At 44.4% G+C, this 24,885-nt stretch overlaps 1 protein-coding gene across 6 annotated transcripts in view; it reads right to left on the reverse strand.

Moving 5' to 3' along the window:
• Window positions 1-24,885, reverse strand: part of Rasgef1b (RasGEF domain family member 1B) — a 521,256-nt gene that overhangs the window by 33,471 nt on the left and 462,900 nt on the right. Inside the window, exon 1 of one of the 6 annotated variants that reach the window (XM_076546692.1) lies at window positions 2,349-2,552. The exons of 3 other annotated variants lie outside the window; for them this stretch is intronic. Coding sequence is in view for 1 of the 3 variants with exons in the window: in XM_042257676.2 (XP_042113610.1) it covers window positions 399-473 (75 nt within the window). In the remaining 2 variants the exon portion in view is untranslated. Of the gene's footprint in view, window positions 1-398; window positions 2,091-2,348; window positions 2,553-24,885 lie in introns of those variants that run through there. 2 more of the 6 variants (XM_006975371.4, XM_042257676.2) reach the window with 2 other exon arrangements.

Genomic DNA, 24,885 nt, shown 5'->3' on the forward strand with positions numbered 1-24,885 from the left:
TCCTTTCCTATCTTCTTTTCAAGTGTTCTCCTTGGAGGTCATCCAAATATTGCAAGTTCAATTCTAGGTAGCCTTCGGAGACTGAGCAGGCTGGTCCCATGGTTTTCTGTACTGTTCTGAGGACCCCACCTAGTCTGCATAGGTCTTCCTGGCCCACATCTTCCTCTCTGTTTTCTTACCTATTCTCTTTCCTTTAGATGAGAGGTATTTAACCGGTTCAACTTGGCCTATTGTACTCTATTAAACAGTGAGGTTAATGTTAGATTATATGAATAAGATGTAAATAACAATATAAGGAATGTTATGATAAACAATGAACACTTAGCAATATTGAGTTATATATACTTAAAAATAGATTAGATTAGATGCTAAGCTTAGGAACAAGACAATGCAGATACCTTCTGATGACTCTCTTTTCCACCAGGCCAGGTACAAAGCGTGGCAGCACAGACACAATGCACAGTATAGCACATGATATGGAGCAAAGCAGAAATAAATTCCCAGAACTGAACATGCCCCAAGTCCAAGGCCAGTCTTCTTAGTAGCCAGAAGGCCTGACATCTCTCAGAAAACAAAGGGTTGACTGATACAGGGAAGGGACTTGCTCAGCAGAGGCTGATGTTATCTATTGTACTTGCCAGCAAATCGGCTTGAAAGGGTTAAAACAGCTGGCACTGTTTGTGAACACTGACTTCTGTCAAAAGTGCCCTGGGTCCTCAGCGACTCAAACATGGCTCCCTGCCCCCAATAAAACTGGCATTAAGGGATAACAGTATTTAACTGGCTGTCATTTTTCTTCTATACATCCTCAACAGCCAAAAATTTGCATTCCTTTTTAAAAAAAAAAATCAGTTCTCCTTGTGCTCTGAATGCCACATTGCCAGCTATTTCCTCCCAAATCTTCACATCAGGTACACACTGTCTTCATTTTTAAACCTCCTTGTTTAATCCTCTTTGCATAGGCTGACCACCCTGGTCACAACTATGCACAGATTAAAGGCACGGTCATCACAGGCCACTTTCCAGCTACTGTGCTCATGAGGAAAGAATAATTATTCACCCATCTGAGTCTGACTGTGCCAGACATCAGCCAAGAAGAGCTCTGATACCCTGATCCCAAGACTCTCCCCGCTTTATCCTCCCGGGCTCGAGACCCTTCCTCCCTGTGAGACATCATCAGGGCTAAATATAGATCTACGCACACCAGCAGTTCCTGACCATTGTCACATGGCGCTGCTGACGAAGGACTCCTTGGAGACGCGTTCACCCAAACATACATACACAAGTATGAGTGCATATTTATCCTTATGCACCAGACCCCGCGAATTCATCTGCGAAGTGGTACATTTACATTCACAGGAGAAAACTGCAGCCTAGATGCTCTCTTGGCTCTATTTACCACCCCGTTCCACCCTTTTCTCCCCGCACTGTTAGTGGGCTTAGCCATGGTGCTTTTCCTGAACTCCACCAATTTGGATGGGGTAAGATGGCAAGCAACAGTCAAATCACACACACACACACACACACACACACACACACACACACACACACACACACACACGGAGGCGCGCGCACCTCTGTTTCCCATTTGCCCTTTTCTCTTGTACAGCCCTGAAGTTGTTTTCAGGCTCTCCACTCCAATAAAAAGGAGCCTCCCTCATGCTGTCAGCCCACGAAGTTTCCAGGTACCCCAAGCCACGCTAGTATCGCCCGGACTAGTGTCCGAAGGTAACTCACCTGAGTCCAAAAGCAAACCAAAACAAAATAAAACAAAACAAAAGCCAGGCTACTTGTTCAAGTTTGCATAAAAGCCAGGGAAACACAAGACTTGTGTTTCCCTGTCTGTTCCTAGAGTCAGACCTTAGATTATTATAAGGAATCTGCAACAAAAATAAACAACAGCCAGTACACTCACAAACACCCTAGGAAACTAGCCCAAAAAGTATATGGACACAACCTAGGTGCATAGGAAGCTTAGAAGGAAAGCAAAAAGATGAACGGGACTCCAACTCAGTCAAACCCTCAAGATCTAACATGATCTCCAAATAGAAGGCCTGGATGGGCACTGAGGCGAGGCGCAGCACTGCGTCCACAGATCCCCGGGTCCCCGGAGCTCAGCCCCGCACCTGTTGGGACCCCGGCAGCCCCTAGCACGAGCGGGCGCGGGAACTCCTAAATCCCCCGGGCTCCGCCGGTGCTCGCGAGCTGGGCACCTGGAGCCACGCCGGGGCGCACTGGGCAGCTGGCTGGGTCCTAGAGCAGCGTCTACGCAGCCCCGGGGCTCCGTGCAGCCGGCTCCCTCCATCCCGGTTCCCTCCATCCCGCCGCGGGGACCCCGGAGCACCTACCCGCACACGGCCCGGGCCCTCCGCCTCCTGGCTGCTGTACGGCGGCGCCCCCAAAGGCGAACGCAAGACCAGGAAGGACCGAAGGCAGGAAGAAAGGAAAAAACCCGCCGATCCAGTCGGGGTCCTTGTTTATACTGAAACTCCAGCCGCAGCCGCGCACACCCCCTGGCTCCTGAGCGCCCGCCTCCTGCCGCCGCCGGCCCCGCCCCCGCCTCTGACCACGCCCACCCGCGCTGGCCAATCGCGGCGCCGCTCTCCGCCCACGCCGCCCTGCGGCGGGCGCTCGGGGACTTGCCCGGGCCCCCGCGGGCTGGGACTCCCGTGACGCCGCGGCCCTCGCCGCCCACGCCGCCGCGGAGGCTGGCTTGCTGGCGCAGCGGGTCTCAGCAGCCTGGGCTGGGCCCACTCCGGCGGCGGCGTGTGTTTCCTCCTCCGTGCCGCTGCCCGCGGCTGTTTGCGCAGTCATGTGTCCCCGAGTGTGTGTATTCATTTGCCTGGGTGCTCTACCTGTAAATACCGGCTCGACTCGTTGTACAGTATCTATTATCATAATTATGGACTGAAGGTTACTGTCCGTGTAACTTTCGGACGAGATCCGAGAGGAACCACCAAGCACTTGCTGAGTGCTAGGTATGGTGGGGAAAAACAAAAACAAAAACAAAAAAACGCTGGGGGCACACTGGTGGCCGCAACCTGCTGGTCCCAGACCTCTGAAGCTTAATGGCTACTTAGAGGGAAAAACGCTAAGTAAACTGCCACTCACTGGGGATGTAAAATTACATGTGTTAAGAACTTTCGCGAAGGAAAGGAATCTACTCTAAACACGTGAGGGTAGTCCTCATTGAAGGCTGCGTTATCATTGTAACCAGGTATTATTGGATGCCTGATAACTATTTTAGGGGGGGAAAGGGGGGGCGGGTAAGAACTCAAAACTTCCCTTGTACGCATGATAGGTAAGGGAAGAAATGGAAAAAAGAGACCCGTGGGGGGGGGGGGGGGAATGTATAAGATCTGGAGACTTGGCAGCGCTGTGACCCTGGATAAGAAAAGGCAGTTTTGGGAGTTTCGGTTCATAAATAAACACTGTTGGACCATCCCGTGGGGCTGTGATTGGCATTATTAAGACGGAGGGACACTGTTTGTTCCTGCTCTAAAGTCCCTGCCTCTCTCCTTTCTGGGGTGGAAGGAGCCACCTTTCATTGCCTGTCACTCCCACCTCCTCCTGCTTCTCTGTCCCATGCACTCCTTCTACAGACGGGGATCCCTGGACCAGCAACTTATGCTGAACTCTGACGTCCCTGTACTTGAAGGAGGATGGATTCGGACAAAGGAGCAGTGCTGCAGGGCCCTACAGTCGTGGCTGAGCTTTCCATCCTGTGTTTGTTAACAAGTACACCATATGACATGGGGCAAAGCACACTCGTCCTGGTCCTGTAGCAAGACACTAAGAGGGCTGGGCAAAAACCAGGATTTCTAACTGGTGCAGTCAGGCACGCCCTTTGTAACCTCTGCGTACTCTCGGAAGCCCAGAAAGCTGTCTTTTTACTTTCTGAAGTCTTGCCCCGCTAAACAAAAGATAACGTTCACTTTATATTCTAAAAATGCAAAGGGGTTGCCACTATGATACTGATGCTAAGTTTTGTTTTGTTTCCCAAACCACATTTCAGGTCCCTATTCTGTCCAGGCTCTCTTGGGGCCCTTCTAGCTCCAATGTGAGAACCATGATGTGCAGATTCAACTCTGGAGCCAGCATTCCTAACCATAACCCTGTCTTTATCACTCAGCCACCAGTCAAACCCTCCACAAGGCACTGTGGGGCTCTGGGACCCTGTTACTCGCTGAAACATGGCTTCATGAGAATCAAGCAACTTCTTTAAGGAGTACTGAGATTAAAAGAGACAGGACATGAAGGGGGCTTAAGATAATGTCTCCCAGAGACACCTTCCTTGATCTCACTTAAAATTACTATCCCCTCCACTTTTGATGGCCCCCCTCTTCTCTTACTGTTCCCTGCAAAGTCTTGCTACCATCTGATACCCTGCATTTTGCTTATTACTGAGTCTCTCCCCTCATTGATACTTGATAAAATGTGAGCTTTGTGGGTGGATGGATGGATGGATGGATGGATGGATGGATGGATGGATGGATGGATGGATAGGTGGATGGGTGGGTGGGTGGGTGGATGGGTGGATAGATGGGTGGATGGGTGGGTGGATGGGTGGGTGGATGGGTGGATGGATGGGTGGATGGGTGGATGGATGGGTGGATGGGTGGATGGGTGGATAGGTGGATGGGTGGGTGGGTGGATGGATGGGTGGATGGGTGGATGGGTGGATGGGTAGGTGGATGGGTGTCCAGCACATGGTAAGAACACAGTATGTAATTCTGTTCCAATTGTGTCTTCCATTTTCTATACCTCATAGTTTCCTCCTGATCTTTTGACTCCATTGGATCTATTTGTATCCTCATGAAAAATGTTGGTGGGCTGATGAAATGACTCAGCAGGTGAAGGTGTTTGCTACCAAACCTGGCCACCCGAATTTGATCCCCGGGACTCACATGTGAAAGGAGAGAACTGAATCCTTCAACTTACACACACACACACACACACACACATACACACACACACACACACACACACACACACACACACAATTGATTAATATAATAAAAATCTAAATATTAGTAAACTCCACAATAGCAGTCAAGCTGATTCCAATAGAGCCCTGCAGAGCAGAGGCCCATCCCAGGACTGAAGGATGGCGGCCTGTGTTACATTTCCACTCTACAGAGACTGTCCAGCGATGGAGGGAAGGGTTGCTTTTCCTAAGCCTGCTCTACTTCAGGCACACAAAGGAAGTGCAAGTATCGTCATGAACCGTGCTAGTCCGACTACCTTTCCTTTTGTCGCTTTCATTTCGAAAGACAAATCCCACCTTACACCACACTGTATGCAGTGTATTTTCAATCCACCTTTTGTGAACAATGATGTTATTGTTGAACAAATCACATGAGTATATTGACCTGAGTGTCCAGGTGCAATCTTTTTCATTTTGTTTTCTCCTTTTCTGCTTACCCTGTTTTTTTTTTTAATAACTCACTTTATTTTGTTTATTACTATTGTGTGTGTGCATAATTGTGTGTGTGTGTGTGTGTGTGTGTGTGTGTGTGTGTGTGTGTGTGTGTGTAAGCCAGTGTGTGTATGCCACAGCATGGGTGTGGAGACCTGAGGACAACTTTAGGAAGTCAGTTCTGTTCTCCCACTCTGGATTCCAGGGATGGATCTCAGGTGTAAGATAGCAAGATACTTTTATATGCTGAACCATCACACTGACCCAAACCTACATGATTTTAGCTCTGTTTGTTTGTTTGTTTGTTTGTTTTCTTTTAAATTTACTTTATTTTTTAATTGTGCTTGAACGTTCATGTGGTGTGTGTGTGTGTGTGTGTGTGTGTGTGTACGTGTACAAGAATGTGGGTCCCTACAGAGGCCAGAAGACAGTGTTGGATTCCCTGGAGCTGGAGTTACAGGTGGCTGTGAGCAGTGAACTGCCTAATATGGATGCTGAGATCCAAACTCCAGTCCTTTGCGAGAGTAACAATCTCTCACAAGCACTGAGCCATCTCTCCAGCCCTGGACTTATGTTTTTTAATGTTAGTATATGTTGCTGTCCCTGACTCCTTCTACCCACTGTTGATTGTTTTGCCATACCTGTGCTACATTTGATTATTTGTGTTATGTTTAATCCACAACAAAACCATGAGAGGCAGGTACCATTGCTTGCATTTGTTGACAAGAAGGAATGGGGCTCATCATAGTAAAGAAGCCATATATCCTGAATCCAGCGCTCCTGTTCTTCCAATCCTAATTGCCCATGTAAGAGTTTGTAAAGAATATTTAAAAGTAGAACACATGTGTATTTAAGTCAGAAACAAGCAATAAATTCTTACAAAGCAATGCTTATTATTTGCCTAAAAGGGATACAGTTTAATCCCACTAGTTACAATTTGCTATTTCACTAAGGCACTTGAGCCTTAAGTGAAAATGTAAACATAACTGTCTTCAAATATCAGAACTCCTTGTGATGAAGGAAGATGACGTACCAGAACATCAGTTAAGACTAAGGAAGGAAAGGTGGAAGGGAGTGTGCTGTAAAGTCGGCGCGGCAGAAATGCTGAAGACATCCAGGGCCGAAGGGGATTCACAGCTCTTCTTGCAGTTTCTTTCTTCTTTCTTTCTTCCTATCTTCCTTCTTTTCTCTCTTTCTTTCTCTCTTTCTTTACTCCTTTCTCTCTTTCTTTCTTCCTTTCTTCCTCTCTTTTGTTTTATTTTTGAGAATTTCATACACAAATACACTGTATTTATATTATTTCCAACTCCTCCTGTCCCTCCACCCCCTAAATTCATGATCTCTTCTTCTATAATTATTATTGGTATGCACACACACACACACAGAGAGAGAGAGAGAGAGAGAGAGAGAGAGAGAGAGAGAGAGAGAGAGAGAGAGAGAGAGACAGAGAGAGACAGAGAGAGAGACAGAGAGACAGAGAGACAGACAGAGAGAGAGAGAGTATGCCAGTGTTTACGGTTGACTCCTCAGGACTGAGAGGCCTAATTAGAAGCTTTGTCCTTAGAGAAAACTGTTTCTCCCTCTCTCAGCACCCATGGACTGTGGTAGCTTTCCCTCTGGACTGGGGCCTTGTGAGATTTCCCCCATCCATGTTGACAAGCCAGATCCTGTTTGCGTAGCCATGCTGTGAAGAATGCGTGGGTGCAGCATCCCTGCCATGTCTAGAAGACCCTGCCTTACAGCTCGTCCAGGTCCTCTGGCTCTCACAATCTTTCTCTCTCCTCTTCTACTGTGTTCCCTGAGCCTCAGGTGTGAGGGTTGTGACGTACACATTCCAGCTGGGGCTGGGAACCCCATGATCACTTGTTCCTGCCATTTTGATTGGTTGAGGATTTCTACAGTAGCATTCATTACCTGCTGTAAAAAAGAAGTTTGTCTGATGAGGAGTGGGCACTTGTACTTATCGACGGGTGCAAGGATAAGTATTTAACATACAGTCAGAAGCAATATTAACTTAGCAAAATGATTGTAATGGAATTTCCTCTAAAGTCTGTGACCTCTCCAGACATGGGTTCATGGCTAGGTTTACAGTACCAGGCATAAGCCCCTTCCTATTGAGAAGCCCTTAAGTCCAATTAAAGAGCTGCTGGTTACACTCATAACTTAAGTGCCACTATTGCAGAGCTGGGGCTATCGTTATTTACTGTGGTTCACAGACTTCACAACTGGGTAGTATTGTGAACAACTCCCCCCCCCCCCCCCCCCCCCCGGTAGCTTATACAGCGTCTTTTGATACTATGAGTTGTTACAGATCGTTAAGGGCTTTATGAAATGGCCATGTAATTCCTCAGAAGGTTTTTACATTTTCTCAGTAATCTGTTGTTCTCTCAGTCACTCTGGAATCTGGATATAGGCCGTTGATGGTGTGAAACCTGAGCTCCAGTTTGTAAATGGGTAGAAACAAAGATACAGGTCAGATAACTAGTCACCAGTTAGCCTGGACACTGCCTATTCTTCCAGCTTTCAAACTGAGGAAGGTAAGCCCACTCTTGGGAAGGATGGTTTATATGGCCTCTCTTATGTGTTGACCGAAGATGATGAGAATTTTCTACAACAAAGCCATGAAGAATAAACAGATGAAATGTTGACAAACTGCATATAATAGTTTCTGAATATTACTTTGCAGCTTGTTAACCTGTAGTATATTCAAAAATGGTTTCTCGGTGACACACAAATGCAATAATCTTTCTTCAACAGGTAAAAAATAAGAAGGAAAAAAAAAAAGAACCCTGATACCTAAAGTATTTAACAGATGAACCACTCCCTCTTCAAGACAGGGAAAATCTTTCTAGTTCACCACAGATAGATTTTAGAGAAAGGAAGACAATGGAATGCACACCCCTGCACACCCCACAGAGGAGGAAACAGTGCAGATGTATGGTGATGATCGATCGTGGAGAGCACAGGGCTCCCCTCCTGGGGCCCTCTCTCTCTCTCTCACTCTCGTTCGGTGGCAATGGAAAGATGAGTTACTGCGCCAAGGTCTCCGGACAGTGAGAGCAGCTTGGCTCCAGACCTGAGAGAATACCCCTTACTTCCTCCCTTGGTTTCAGTGTTGCTGTCCATCACTTCCCCGTTCTTATCGTCTGAGGATCTAGAGCAGAAGGGGGAGGAGGCTGCTTGGCGTGCTTTGGTTTTGTGCCCTCTTCCTGCTTTGACCTAAGGGAAGCCTGCCCATGACCAATCTAGCTTAGAACATGGTCATGTTGGAATTCCATAGAAATACAAAGGTGGGGGGTGCGTTCCAAACAGTCACATCCCTGGACCTTGGTTAACAAAAAGGGGGGGGGGCAAGGAAGGCCAGATCTAAAATTTTATTTATTTATGATCCTGACTGCTGGCCCAGTGCCATTAATTCTTTGATAACTATAAAGTAAACTTCGCTGCTTTGGAGGAATTTCTGTGATGAGACAAATGACCAGGTTAGCCTTGGAATGAATATTCCAACAATTACCAACATTTGTCAGTTTGCACAATTCTTTCCCATCTATTAATTGTTTTAGGGAGAATACTGACTGAGTCTATGTGAGTCATTCAGTCCAACAGCAGCCATGATAGAAGATACACTGTAGCTAGAGTTTTCCTGCCTTGCCCACAGTCAGGACAAATCTCTGTCACCCACCAGACCCACAGCCGCTCAGACCCAACCAAGTAAACACAGAGACTTATATTGCTTACAAACTGTATGGCTGTGGCAGGTTTCTTGATAACTGTTCTTATAGCTTAAATTAATCCATTTCTATAAGTCTATACCTTGCCACATGGCTCATGGCTTACCAGTGTCTTCACATGCTGCTTGTCATGGCGGCGGCTGGCAGTGTCTCCCCCCACCTTCCTGTTCTCTTAATTCTCCTCTCTGTTAGTCCCGCCTATACTTCCTGCCTGGCCACTGGCCAATCGGTGTTTTATTTATTGACCAGTCAGAGCATTTGGCATACAGACCATCCCACAGCAATACACAGTTTCATTTTCTTGGATCAGTGAAAAGATTATATCCAGATTTTACTTCAAAATGGGAGGACTTGAATACAGAAGATAACTTCAGGAAGTTTCTTTCGCATATCTTTGCCCATGCTGTTATCACCACCACTCTTTAACTCACAGACTCGAAAGTCTCATAAAGAATGTAACAACTGCATAGGAAATTCCACCATACACAATATAGTTTTTCAATTCCTTTAAGGATGTGTAAAAATTCTAAAAATTACCATAGACAATAACTGTCAGAAGGTAATGTTACTGCTGTTCCTTTAATGAGCATTATTATTTCACTTACCAGTTCATTTTTATACTTAGAAAGTAATTATGTGTGACACAGACGATGTCTCCTTACAGCAAATGCTGACAATTGATCACTAATATAACTTGGCCTGATCACAAGGTCATGGAGCAGTGCATCTCTGTTGATAATGTAATACACAACAACATAGTTTTCTGCACTAACAAAGGGACACCTAATAAACATGGGTCATTTGATCAAAGTGTGTCACCATTTTGAACAGGAATGAAGCGGGCATGAATTTACATAGATATTCTTCATTGTATAAATCATTATAGTGAATAGCAGGTGTGTTTCTTTATTTGTAACACCTATGTTGACAAGATTTGTTTTCTTCTGAATGAGTTGATTTTAAAATGAATTAAGAATAAGATAGTTTTATTCCGAGACAGGGTCTCATGTGTCCTGAATGGCATCAAACTCTACTTGGCCAAGAATGACAAGAAAATTTTATATTTGAGACACTTATAGCCTTTTATATTGAGCTTTCTTATTTTTCTAGAAAGTCCCTTCAGTTTTAACTAATTATCACTCTATGTCCTAGAACACTGAGTAAGAAGGAAGAAGGGAGAAAATGAATAATAGAAAAAGACAATTTTAGAGCTGGAAGGAATATTAATTATCATCTCTTCTAATCTTTCCTATCCTCATGCCACCAATCAAAGCATTTCTGAGATGAAGAAATTGAGTCCCAGAGAGAATAAATGATCTCTCCAAGGCTAACAAGATAATAGCAAAGTTACACTTGTCCAAGACCCGGAAATAACTCAGGACTTCAAATAGTACCTGATTTGACTTGCTAATTATGATCCCTGCAGGGGCAACTCTGTAGGGCTACCTTTACATTACAGAAGTAAAGTTTGTTATCAAATACTGAGAGATAGTCTACACTAAGGACTCTTGATGATATGACAAAGTAGAATTTTCTAGATCCTCCTGGCATGCTGAAATAATCTAAATGTTACTAATACTGGTAATTTATGTTATTGTTTCATTGCCTTAATGTTTAAGGCAATGAAAGAATAAGCTCTTTAATACCTTTACCAGTAAAGTAACTGTTTTCTGGTTAATCTATTAGTCAGACCTCACAAAATTATGGTGGTCAAAAGGCTTCTTCAACTAGCATTTGCTGTTGTTATTATGAAAGTCCATACCTGAGCAATCATCTCTTAGAGTCAGAAAACCAATCAGAAGATTATGTCATCTTTTAAATCAATTAGACCAGTGGTTCTCAACCTGGGGATCAAACAACTCTTTTACAGGGTCGTATATCAGGTATTTACATTATGATTCATGACAGTAGCAATTACAGTTATGAAATAGCAACAAAAATAACTTTATGGTTGGGGGTCACCACAACATGAGGAACTGTTTTAAAGGGTCGCAGCAGTAGGAAGGTTGAGAACCACTGGATTAGATAATTGGTCTAAAGCAATGGCTTTTGGTTGATTCTGTGAAATTAAATCTGTGAAAATAACCAAATATTCATTTTGACATGTGGATAAACATTTTTTCAGTAGTAGAACCAGCATTCTAACACAATATATCTAGATACTGTTATGTATGAAAAAACACAGTATATTTCACACTCTCTCACACACACACATTCACACACACACATTCACACACACACATTCACACACACATACACACAGACACAGTCACACACACACACACACACACACTCACACAAACAGACACTAGAGTCACTTGTATTTCTCTAGATGACTGAGAGAATCTATGTCTCTAGGACCATGGGGGGGAGGGGGGACAATGGGGCTCTAACTTAATCTGTAGAATTCAATTCTTCTCATAAAGAAAGACTTAGCAGATTTGACAGTGTGTTTATAATCACCATTTGAATGCAGGCAAATAGATACTTTTGAATTTTTATTTTGTGAAGTCCTTTAAAAATGGAAGAATTTATAATCAAAATTGGATTTTTTTCCATATAGCTATATTATATAGACTTAAACTTCTATATTTATTTAAACACAATGTATATTGATGAAGTTAAAAATTTCTCTTAACTGTTTCTACTTATGGATTGATCACATTTATAAAGTGTAAGTACCTATCAGTAATTCAGGTAATATTATTGGGTCCCACTGTATAAAATGATAATGCATATGACATAAGTTTATTAAAGAATATTATAGCCCTAACTTGTTTATCATATTAGCCACCTCTTGGGTTTTGATGTGACTGTGTGGTTCTCACTCTGTGATGGGCACTGTGACACACAGCACACACATGAGCTTAGCTTCTTCACTGAAATCTGCTTTAAAGTCAAATCTCTCACAGTGACACCATTAGCATATGATTAATGTTTCTAAGACCTGGAATTAACTGGTGATAATTTTAGAATCTACAATTACCCACACAATTGTCTCTAATTAGCTCTCTCTAGAAGAGTGGTCAAGAATGGGAGGAAAATGGAGGGTGACTGGGGCTCTGTCTCCCTGAGAGTGGGACGGTGCATTTCCTTGAGATCTGTTGTAAGAGTGAGGAAGATGGGCTGGAAAGACACGGCTGTCCACAGAAGTAGAGCTTGAAAAGAGTTAGAAGAAAAGACAAGACAAACTGTCTTAGCCAGACTGTGGCTCCGTGATTTCAGAGACCATCCAAGTGTTACAGGAACTAAATCTGAGGAAGCCCAAGGTCTTCTCCTCAAAGGTAGGAATTTATCACCTCTCACAGCACAAAGTTCATGACGAAGGCCAAACAAAATGTCCCAGTCTAGACAAAAGTCCCACAGAAAAAGAAAACATTTGCCCTACGTTCTGTTTGTTGTTTTATAAAAACCCACAACAAATTCCTTTCCTAAATACCCCAGTTAACAAGTCAAACACCAGCTGTTACAAGTCATAAGCCCAAATTTTTCTCGTGTCCAAAATACTAACAAGTGCCATTTTCCTCCAGAACAGTTGAACCAGGACATAGTGTTATGAAAACATCTCTAAATAGACATTGTTTGGTTAGCCCCAGCCCCTCTTGCTTTAAAGTTAGTCATAGCCTTTTGATTCAGAGTACATAACAAAATAAAAAATGAACGTGAATTTTGTTCTTTCTCTTGGTGAGACAAAACACTGTGAACGCCAACCCTGTAAAGCATGTCACAGTGCGGCAAACTTTCGGGAAGACCTAACAGTCAAGGGGCTGCTGGGCTTCGTGAACATTACAGGCAAGTTCTCTCCCTTGTGCATGCGTGCGTGCGTGTCTGTCTGTCTGTCTGCGGGCGCACGCATGCGTGTGTGTTTTTCTCTTTGCACCCCCCCCCCCCCCGCCTCAGCCTCTCTATCTTTCTGTCTCCCACGCCTGCCCCCCCCCCCAACACCAAACACACACCTTCTGTGGAAGTCCAGCTACAGAGATGGCTCAGTGGGTAAAGCGCTAACCTCACAAGCCCTGGGTTTGGATCCCTAGAACCCTTGTATCACCTGATATGATAACTCCCATCTGTAACCCCACTGCTCCAATGGAGACATGGAAAGTAGAGACGGAGGAATCCCCAAGTGGCTCTCAGGCCAGCTGACTTAGTGTACTCAGGGGCGAACAAGAGACCCTGTCTCAAACAAGGTGGAAGGTAGGGACCTACACCTAAGGTTGTGTACCTTGGCACCTATCCCCCCGCCCACACACACACACACAGATTTGAAAACCACAGAATGATGAAAACTTTTTTCTCTCCAAATCTAGGAGCAGTCACCCATGTCTCAAGGAAGGGGGAGTGTCTGACCCGACCTGCTAAACCGTAACACTTTGGAGGAAATAACACGGCAGTGGTCATCTGCACAAAGGCTAGCAAGACTTGTTCTAGAGCTCCGGAGAGAAGCAGTACAAGCCAGGAGGACCTGTGAGAGCTGTCTCTCCTGGAGAGCCTTTGGCAGTGTTTCAAAAGGACTCTAGCCAGATTAGGACAGAACACAACCAACCGGCTTAGAGAAGCTAGCGTTTCCGATTCTCAGAGTACTACATGAAGTTAAAGACTCCAGCTTCCTGTGAAGACCGGTTATTTTGCTTGTTTGTTTTTTTCTTTGCTTGCATTTTATTTTGAGACAGGTCTCATAGAGCCCTGGCTGGCTTTGAATTCACAACCCAGCCTGGTGATAAACATCGGATTCCCCTGCCTCCACCTCCTCAGTGCTAGGACCGCCGCCATGACCAGTTTATGCAGCCCAAGGTTTTAAACATGCTAGGTAAAGCACTCTGCCAACTGAGCTGTGCACATCCCCACTCAAAACTGTGTTTAATCCGCAGTTGCCAGACTGAGAATAGGGGATCTGCAACAACCGAGTGGCTTGACAAGGCCCAAGAATGACAGGCGTGCTCCGGCCCCACCGTGTCCAAGAGAAAGGGCTCACCGCCCGCTTCTGCATCGTGATGCTGATGTTCGTGACACTCTTGGTCTGTTTCTAGGAATATATTTTCCTTTTCCCCTCAGCCCCGACATGCAAAATAAAACAAAACAAAAAGCAAAAACAAGACCACAGCTCTCACCTCAGAGGGGTTGATGCTTTATTTTTGAGCCAAATATGAGCGACAAAGGCCCGGGAACACAAATTCAGCTTGTCCCAAATACTGTGTTCCAATGTGGTAACCATTCAGTAAAGATTTTAGAGTATCCGGACAAAGTAAATCATACAGCGAAACATCTTTTAAAGACACTGGAGCAGAGAAATGCTACTATAAGCCTAAATGCTATCTGATGACACTCAGCTTTTGGGTTGCTGGAAGTGAGGAATCTGTTCAAAATGATTTAGCTAGTGGCTGCGAGGATGTCAGTCACACACAGAGATGGGCAACAAATAGCCACGTAGGAATTAAGATAGCCCAAGGTGATTTGGCTGTAGACCTGCAACATTCCTACTCTCCACATTATTAACGTTCTAGTCAGTTAATGAGCCTTGTAGAATGCTTGACAGAGGCTGGACATTTTTCTGGGATGTTAATGTAACAGGTCAGATCCACATGACAGCCAGTGACTAGGACTTAGTGTATATACCAAGGCATGGCAACATCCCTGCTTTAGTCTGTCTGGTTAAAACAGACTTCAGATTCAATTTCTGTGACAGACGGTGTGTTGTGACATTAATCCTCTAATCAATGCATTTGCATGCCTGTCAGGTCACCAGTTGTCCTGACTTGGCCTGGGACCAGCCAGGTTTAGTACTGAATTTCATATCTTAAAAACAAACAAACAAACAAAAAACCCACCTTTTCTTTATATTGTGTATCGGGTAGGGGGAGCCCATGTGACAGTGGTGTTCACGTGACATCACAGGACGATTTGTTGGAGGTGGTTCTTTCCTTCCACCATCTGAGTTCTGGGGAACCAGTCTGGGATTGCCAGGCTTGAAGCAGGTGCTTCCACCTACTAAAGCCATCTCACTGGCACTCATCCCAAACGTCTTACAGCACATCTTCAGAAATGGGTTGAAAAGGGGTGGTTGATCACCTAAATTCCAGACAGTACTAAAAGCTTTCTGTAGGCCAGGCCCTGGAGAAGGCATTAACAAACACCATTGAGGAAAAAATAGAGAAGGCAGCAGACATCAAGAAGTGATGACCCAGGAAGGCTAGGCAGACAGTAGCTGAGGTCTGAATAAACAGCCCTTGCAGAGATGCCTATGCCTGGGACAGAGATGTGCTTTCCATGGGGACGTGCTTGGAGGAGTCTGAGAAGGCTGCTTGTCTTTCAGACCTGGAGTATGAGATGGAGTTAGCAGTGAATTTTGTCAGGATAGAGCCATCCTATTTCATTTTTAAGTATGAAAAGCACTTTAGGATCTCTGGAGGAGATTAACGCTCTCTCTAAAATTATATGTCTATTTTTGTATCTGCTATTAGAATGAGACTGAGTAAAAGTCTTGGGGTGGAAATGTAGCCCTGTTGGCAGAGTGCTTGCCCAGCATGGAGAAAGCACTTGATTTCATCCCCAGGGCTCACAAATTGGAGCATAGGAGGATCAGAAGTTCAAGGACATACTCATATATAGAGAAAACAACTCAAGGCCAGTCTGATATAGAGGAGATAGAGGAGGGGGTGGGGGGGAAGAAGGAGGGAGAGAGGGAGGGAGGGAGGGCGGGAGGGAGAGGGAGAGAGAGAGAGAGAGAGAGAGAGAGAGAGAGAGAGAGAGAGAGAGAAGGAGGAGGAGGAGGAGGAGGAGGAGGAGGAGGAGGAGGAGGAAGGGAGGGAGGGAGGGAGAGAGAGAGAGGGTGGTGGTGGGAGAATTTCAGTAGAATAATTAGAAAAGGCACAAGCTAACAATGACCTTGTCTGTACCCTGCCCTGATAACAAAACAATACTTGGCATCAGTAGGTACTCAATGTCTAATTAGTAAATACGTGCATGAAAATATTACTGCTTTTTTATGTATTATGTTCAGGCCCTGAATTCACTCTCCCTGAATACTTCCTCTCTTCTCACCAGCTTATCCATAGCCTGATGTAATTATAGATCAAATGGAATGGATCACCCGTAGGCTTCAGGCTAGAGGTATCCTGGGCCAGACTATACCTGCTGGTTCAAAGAGAGACTCTGTGAGCCTCTGCCTTTGCTCTGTGGCCACGTGTTAAGCGCTCTGCCACCTGAGCCGAAGTGAGATCTGTTTCTGTTTTAAGCCCCGTGTGTTATGATGTAACTCTAAAGGCGGGTTGTGGAATGACCAATGTTAAGAAGGTTGCACAGAGTTGCAGTCTGGCGGTTTCACTGTTTGCATCAGGGAATTTCTCCTTCCTCCTGCCACTACTTCCTATCACTTTCTTCCTTCTGACCACGCCTCCTTGCTTTTGTCAACTGCACTGGAAAGCTTGGGGCCTTCTGGACCTTCAAAGCTTACATCAGGATGAAGGCTCTGGCCTCCTCATTTTACTCAGGAGAGTCTCCCTCTTTCCCTCACCAGTTCTGGCCCCACTGCGTTCTGAGACAAGAGAGATGTCAACCCACTTGATGACTACCTGTCCCCACCAACAGACACACATAGGATTTACTTCCAGGTCAGAGTGTCTCAAACGTCTGGCGTGATAGGAAAAGGAGTAGTTCCTTTGCTTCATGGTGGACAATAGTTTGCTATGTTTAGCAATCTGAATCCTCAAGTTTATCTGTCCTTTACACTTTTCTATACGCAATAACCTAAATGGTGGATTACTGACCTGTGGAGGAAAGAATCAGCCTACATTTTCCTCTCCCAGTGACTTGCCTCACACAATTCGATGCATACAGGATGAATTTTCAGAGTCCCCAAGTAGGTTATTGATAATTGCTGTTTCTGTCTTTTATTTTTATTATATTTATTTTTTATTTATGGGTCTCTGTGTACAGGTACCCTCAGATGACAAAGGAGAGTGTCAGATCCCTGCAGCTGGAGTCCCAGGTGGTTGGGAGCCACCTTGCGGGTGCTGGGAACTGGCCTCAGTCCTCTGTGAGAGCAGCCAGTGGTTTACACTGCCTAGCCACCTCTCCCGCCCCTCTGCCTCTCCCGGCCCTCTGCCTCTCCCGCCCCTCTACCTCTCCCGGCCCTCTGTCTCCCCCACCCCTCTGTCTCTCCCGGCACTCTGTCTCTCCCACCCCTCTACCTCTCCCGCCCCTCTACCATGCTCTGGCAATCTACTAACAATACCTTAACCTTCAGTTCCTACACAAAATCTTTAAATAGCTGGTGTAGACTGAAGAATCATAGCAGTTAACACTAACAGACACAACTTTCTGCACACCAGCTGAATTCTATAGTAAATTTTAGGGATTCGACATCATAACGCCTGGTGCCAATGGACGTGGCCGCAGGATCCAGCACTGCGATCACTTTAACATAATTTTTTTTTCTGTATAAACTAGAGTTCTTTGGGGACATCCAAGTTAAATTTAAAGAAAGGTGGGGGACACAGCTAACATTTACGAACATTTTTGTCTCATGCTCTCCTAATAGGTACTCTTCATCTTATAACTCATATACAGTACTTCGTATTATCTCCACCATCACTGAAGTGGAAACGGAAGGTGAGGAAAGTTTTGCTTATGGACCCAGTGGACCCGACTCCAGAGAGCATGCATTCTGTACCAGAAGCAGAGTCTGTAGAACAGACACAGAAACGTTGGCCGACTTTCAAATAAGGGCAGCAACTAAAGTGAAACAAAAAAACACGTCCTTTCCACTACCTCACACGTGGTTATGAAGTCTGGGGCAGACAAGGTTGCACAATGATCAAGATCACCCACCATGGAAAGAGGAAGAACCAGCAAACAAGCCCGACTCAGAGCGGACGCGAACAGACTCTCAGTCACTGGAAGCTTCACGTCTAAGACTTGTCCCACGTCGAAGACTAAACCAATAATTGTTTTGAAAATTAAGTTAAATGATGCATCCAGTCATTAGCACAAACTCTGGGAAATGGAACTCAATAAATGGCAGTTAATTAAATATAATTATTGCAACTATTCAGCAGGCTTTTTCATGCTTCGTACCCCAGCCTCTCCCTGATTCCTTTAAAAGTCAGGTGATCCCAGCACTCGTGAGGAGGATTGGGAGTTCAAGGCTAACCTTGGTTACATAAAGAGTTCAAGGCCATAGTAAGCAACTGAGAATATCTCAAAAAGCAACACACACACACACACTCATACTGACACACTCCTCCTTTAAAATGTGTGTCTATCAGGCATGATGATGCACACCCATAACCTCAGCATTTGAGAGGATGAGGCAAGAGATTCTTGTGAGCTCAAGCTGGCCTGGGCTATAGAGTAAGGTCCTATCTAAAACCAAACCAAAATTGAAAGAGAGGAAAAGAAAAAAACAAGTGTGGCTGTGTATCTTCTTACGCTGTATAAGTTCACTTTGTGTTGTTAAGAACTATTTAAATATTTGAATATTATAAACACCCTTAAAATACATTTGTTTGTATCTCCTAAAATAAGGATATTATTGTATATAGACTACAGTGTAGTATCCCTGAAGAATATCCAATAATATCCCCTATCATCTAATTTCTACTACATATTTAAATTTCCTAAATGAGTCTCAAAATTATCCCCAAGAATATTTTAATCCTCTTTAAGAAATTAGACAATTTGTCTTAGAAAAAGCACCCATGTTCTGTATTTGCCTGATATTTTTCTATAAGTGATTTTTAATTGTCTATCCAACCTCTATACCTCTATAAATCTGAATGTCAGTCTTTGGTTTTATTGCTTTTAACTTGAACATTTGTGGTGAGGATGCTTTAAAGTCAGTATTACGTAGTTCATACTAGACCTTATCAAAGTTTCCATGACCACTTCCTCTCCCAAACACGCTGTGTGGCTTCCTAGCTTTCTCTAAGGTATGGCCAGACCAGTGGTTTTCAACTGTGGCTTCACTTAGAACCATCTACAGAGTTTTTAAAAATACTTGTTCCTGAATAACACCTCTAGGCTTGAACAACAAAGGGACTGGGCATCTTCCCAGGTCATTCTCATGTGTAACTCAAGACAGTGAGTGGTTTGGATTCTACAGAGTCAATGGTCTATTTTTCTGTTGACTAGGACGCATTCTCAGTGTTAACCGACTGCCTGGCTCATAACTACTTCTCAACAGACATGTGGATTTCAGCATGTAGGTGACTTCAACTTTGGTTCTTGTTCTGGCTTTCCCTTTTTACCAAATGGCATGCTATGAAGCTAATGGGCTTAAGAGGGAGAAGAGCTGGGGGTTGGCCTCAGGTGTAGTTGTTTACTCCAAACATACTGAGCGATTTCCAACCATCGAGAGGAAAGAGCAATGACCCTGGCTGCACATCCATGTGTTCAAACTCAACTTGAGTGAAGTCTTACAACAGAATAAACAAGTGTGAGATTTGTCAGTGTTTGCCACAATCAAACACAAATCAATTCAAATAAGAAGACAGGGACGGTCATTCAGGAAGTAGCTAACACACTTGCTTACAACCCAAACTAAGTGAAAGGCATCAATAACCCAGCAGGAAGTCCGTAAAACAAGAAAACTACCCTTTGTTTCTGAATGGCTTTCATGCAGAAGAAAAAAAAAATGCTCACTCTTGTTCATAATATCAAAATAGTAGCTCCAAAACATACTGTTTACTACCAAGATTGGCAAAAATCTACTCTACTGTGAAAGGTTGTAAAGGACGGCCCCCCTCCTCCCTTTTTTTCTGTTTTGCTTGTCTGGCTTTTACACAGGATCTCACAATACAGTTCAAGCTGCTCTGGAACTGACTTTGTAGATCAGGCTGACCTCGAACTCTTGTCCCTCCTGCCTCAGCTTTCCAGCATTAGAACTACTGGCATGAGGTACCGGCAGGCCTGACAGAGGCACATATCTGTTGAGAAATTCCAACTACGGAACATGATCCCACAGATACGCTCCTCCGTCCTGTGAAATGGCACTCAGACAAACTTACCCATTCTCTAAGGGCAAAAGATAAACGCCCGTTAGCATGGAACTGATCATTACCCTCTGAGGTAGATGCTCATAGCAGCAGACACCTTTTGGGGATGGTGGAAGCTCAGCACGAGACATCAGGGATGGTATTCCATAATAGACAGGAGAGAAAGAAACAGGAAGGAACAAGTGTCTCCACGGGTTTTTTTTTTTTTTAATATACATAAAAACCCCCTTGGGGAGGTAAACAAGGAACTGGTAAGTGGCTGTCTGGAGGAGGAAGGCTGTAGGAGGAAGAGAGACAGAGGGGAAATTTCCACAGGATACCTTTTGATATTTTAGCCTGTTTCAACTGTGTAGATTCATCACAGATGCAAGTTTTTAAGTATTTTTTAGAAGTTTGATTGGATGTTCTTGGAAATTTTTTTAAAGATAGAAAGTATTCCATATATTCTTAAAGCACTTACTCTTGTTGTAGGGTCCCAGAAATTACTCATATTCCTCTCTGGTTTCACTAAAATTAAAGTGAAACTTTGCATATTTCTCATACCCAGGCCTAAAAATGGCTCGGAAGAAAACCTCTTATGACCATTTCCAGCCTCGAGTTGGCTTGTTCTGCTTCATTTGACATTGTGGAGTTTGTATGCGCATGTGGGTTAGGATCTATGAGGCTCACGTGACATTGAGGCAGTGGTGACAAAGGGGAGATCATTTCTCTATCTTCTGAAGCATCTTTTAGGTTCACAAGAGACTAGGTGAGGAGTGAGAGTCTAGGTAAGAAGAAAAGGATTCTTCACAGATAAACCAAAACATCAAAAGCCATTGTGATTGACGCATTGGCCTCTCAGCATCTGCTACTCTAGGTTATGACTACCTTTGTGTGTGTATACTCTAACCAAAAAGAATGGGGCTTTCACTCTAACCATTGCCCTTTGCTCTACGCCATATATATAGGTGTGTCTTAGGAATCTGACAGACCACAGGTCTCTGTGACCTTGCCAAGTTGGACATCCTTCCTATGTCTTCACTCAGTTCCTTAACTGGAAAAGGAGGGATGGTGCCTGATTTGAACGCATCATATTTTTCATATGGTGACTAATAACACAACTAATGTGGCAGATTTTTGAAAGTGTGCATTGAAAATAGTCGGGATACTACCGAAATTATGGCAAAGGCATCAATCACCAGCCAAGGCGGAGAAAGAATGCGGTCCTGGAGAGTGAGGGAAGAAAACTTACAGTGATCAAAACAAAACTCAACTTGGATACAAACCAAAACGAGTCAGAAGCATGAGTGCAGACAAATTCCCATCCAGATGTTTTCATCAGCTGCCTTGTTGCCCCGTTCCTTCGCTTCCCTCACCTAAGCCTTGAGAACTCATGGGAAATGTGAGGAAAGAGGAGGTGGGTTCACTGAGGACTCTGGTCCCCAGAGGGATGGAAAAACACTCAAGAGGCAAGTACAGAGGCACACGGGACAGTAGAGTGTTGGTCCTGGCCTGACCAGGACAGCACAGAGAAGAACATCATGGGGTGAATGATGCAGGAAACTTGCACCAAGTGTCTGTGATCTGCAGGGGTTGTCAGACACTCCTATCTATCTCATTTAACCATCATGAATGTGCTTAGTGTCACTTCCATTGTCTAGTTGGGGAAACAAGACAAGTGAAGGCTAATGGTCTCCAGAGCCCCGATGACCACTGAGATGATGTGACCCTGCTGTGACCATTCTGTCTCATACCACAGTTATTGATAAAGGTTACATACCATATAGTCCAATGGAAGAGCATTTAAAAACAGTTAAGGGAATATTAATAATGCATGTTTGAAGTTTAATAAACAATTCATCTTTGCTATTTCCTTTTCTGAACATTGAGGGTAAAAAAAAAAGTACAGCTATGAAGATGGACTGATTCGAAGTGTTGTCTTTCTGAGACTGAGATGGCTAAAGTTCTACTTTATGATAGACCTTCAGGATGCTCCTACCAGAAGGATCAGAATAGGGCTTGGAGTTACTTAATAAGCACTGCTACAAAGCCACATAGCAACGTATGGATGAGACTGACCAGGAACACCTATTTCTCTGTACTGAGAATGCTTCTGCTGAATGATTAGATCCAACACATGCATACAGCAGTCTAAGTTCCGTGCAGTATCCTGAGAGACTGAATGAACATGCTGTTAATGCTCCCAACTGTTTGAGGCAAGTTTACTGTTAACTCCACTTTGAAGACAAAGAAACCAAGACACAGAGACATGACATAACATGTTCAAACCACTAAAGTGATGTGGCTGGGATTCAGACTCAGGCAGCTTGGGTGGAACATCTCTGCATTGCATATGATACGGCATTTCTCAGCTCCTCTCACTTAGGGTTCAATTTCAAATGCAATTTGCTTTTGCCTAACCTAAAACTCTGAAATTCTAGAGTTAGACGGATAAGAGTTCATTTACCTAATCATTAAGTCATTCCATTACTCATGTATCTATTATGTATTATACTCCTGTTATGTAACAGTCTTAATATTAGCAAAAATAGACATGATTTCTGGGATCCTTGCACTTAGAGTCTGCCGAGGTGACATACTCAAGCTATCACACAAGCAAACATAAAATTAGACCTGCTCATAAGTACTTGGAAGGAAAGATACAAGATGTCACAGTGGGGGGCTGGGGTGATGGCTCAGCAGCTAAGAACACTGGTTGATGTTCCAGAAGATCCAGGTTCAATTCTCAGCGCCTATATGACGGCTCACAACCATCTATCTGTAACTCGAGGTCCAAGGGATCAGATGCCCTTTTTGGCCCACGTGGGAACCAGGTATACAAGTGGTGCACAAACACACAAGCAGGCAAAACACCCATACACATAAAATAGAGACTGAAATTAAAAGGATGCTGCAATGTAAGATGTTTTAAGGCATTGAAACGGGTACATGACCTACCAGAGAGCAGTAAACCCTGAAATAATGACTTTTGAACTGGGATTTCTAATCTAGGCTCCTCTTTAAATTCTTTAGTGTTTCAAAACCTCAGTTCCCCCACCTGAAAAATAGGGCTAGAGGATTGTCTCTGAGTCACCAGGGAGATAATAAGTGCCAGAAGGCATTCCAGGATTCCAGTGCTGAAGACACGCTGCCTAGTGCCGCTGCTCTTTCTCCACTGCTGCTGGCCCGCATGCAGCAGAAAACTGGGTAAAAGACCTAGAGCGACAACAGTCAGACATCAGGAATGGGGAAAAGACGGGAAGAATTTCAGAAACACTGTGGACTTTACTGCTGTAAAAAAAATACTGATTCGACAGATTTTTTTTCTCCTTTTAATAGAATTATTCAGTAAGAAGAATAGCATATCATAAGTAAATAATCTGGAAAATAATTACATATGGGGAATCTAATGCCTTGTTAATGTTTTGCTGATATCTCCCGGATTCTGTCACGGTATTGTCCTGTGTTGCATGGTTTTTCTGTTCCTTTTAGCATTTCTCCCAGCACAAATCCTAGATCGGATCACCTTCTACCCAGAATTTAATATTGAAGTACAGCGGGCGAAGGCCAGTGAGATGGGCCTGGGTGTTCAGGGCTGTGGAGCGGCAATGAGGAACTCGGGGCTAGAGGAATAAGAGATACTTCAAAGCTGCTTGCAGGGTGTTAACTTGATTGCTTCAGCTTAGGGAGAAAGAGGAGGCGGGCAGCCCGGTGAGTCTGTCCTCACAGAAATGGACTCCTTCCTGAACCGTGAGGGTCCCCGGAGGGATCCGTCGGGGAGGGTTATGTCCTGCTGTATTTTCCTGGCAGAAGTGTGTTTATGTGCCCTTCGGGAGAGCACTTCAAAGCTTGGAAGGTTACTTCAAAAGCTCCGCATCCTCCCTCCTTGACTGGAGCTAAACCGATTTGAGGGCTGAGCCCTGGAAACCTTGAATACACGGGCAGACCAGCAGGTGGGCCGTACACACATGCTTACCCAGAGCATCAGCTCACCGCCCCTTTCCTCTTCGGAGGGGAGGAGGGAGGGGCTGTGTAGTGCGAGGCTCTCTGAAATCTGGGAAGGGGCCTCTTTGTCTAGGTTAAGTCTAGACTTTATCTCTGCTCTCCACTGAACTTCCAGGTTTGTGGCACCAGGCCAGTCCGGCAGCGTCTTCCAGGAATTCCGTGAACAACTGCCCTGCCTCCTTCTGCTACGCCTGGGCACCTCAGATCCTGGAATTTCCATTAGTTAACATTGACTTTTCTTTGGCTAGTTATAAATAAATAAATAAATAAATAAATAAATAAATAAATAAATAAATAAATAAGTGGCAAACTTCCTCTGCCTGACTCCTTCTAGGAGAAAATCTAGAATATGGAAGGAGGCTCCATTCTACCTGGAGATGTGGGACACTGAGTAGATAGCTCCTGGAAGCCAGTGTTAACCACAAACATGCTGTCCAGGTCCCCTCCAAAAGCAGTTGGTTTTGTTGGTAGTGGAGGTAGTGGTGTTTTGTTTTTGTTTTGTTTTGTTTTGTTTTGTTTTTTCTGTTACTAAAAGAGACAAACACCAGGTCTCAGGTTTCCAGGTTTCCAGGTAGATTCTTCAGGGCTCAGTCTTTCATCCAGAAGCCCATTCTTTGATGGCAGCTGGCTGCTGAGTAATGACAACAGGAATGTAGGCCTGTCCTCTTCCATGCACATGGATACTGCCTACACTGGAGGAATGGATAGGGCCTATACAGACCAGTAAAGGAACGTGATAGCCTAAGTATGGGCATGGGCC

This window comes from Peromyscus maniculatus, chromosome 10 (genome assembly GCF_049852395.1).
Source record: "Peromyscus maniculatus bairdii isolate BWxNUB_F1_BW_parent chromosome 10, HU_Pman_BW_mat_3.1, whole genome shotgun sequence".
NCBI classification, from domain to species: Eukaryota; Metazoa; Chordata; class Mammalia; order Rodentia; family Cricetidae; genus Peromyscus; species Peromyscus maniculatus.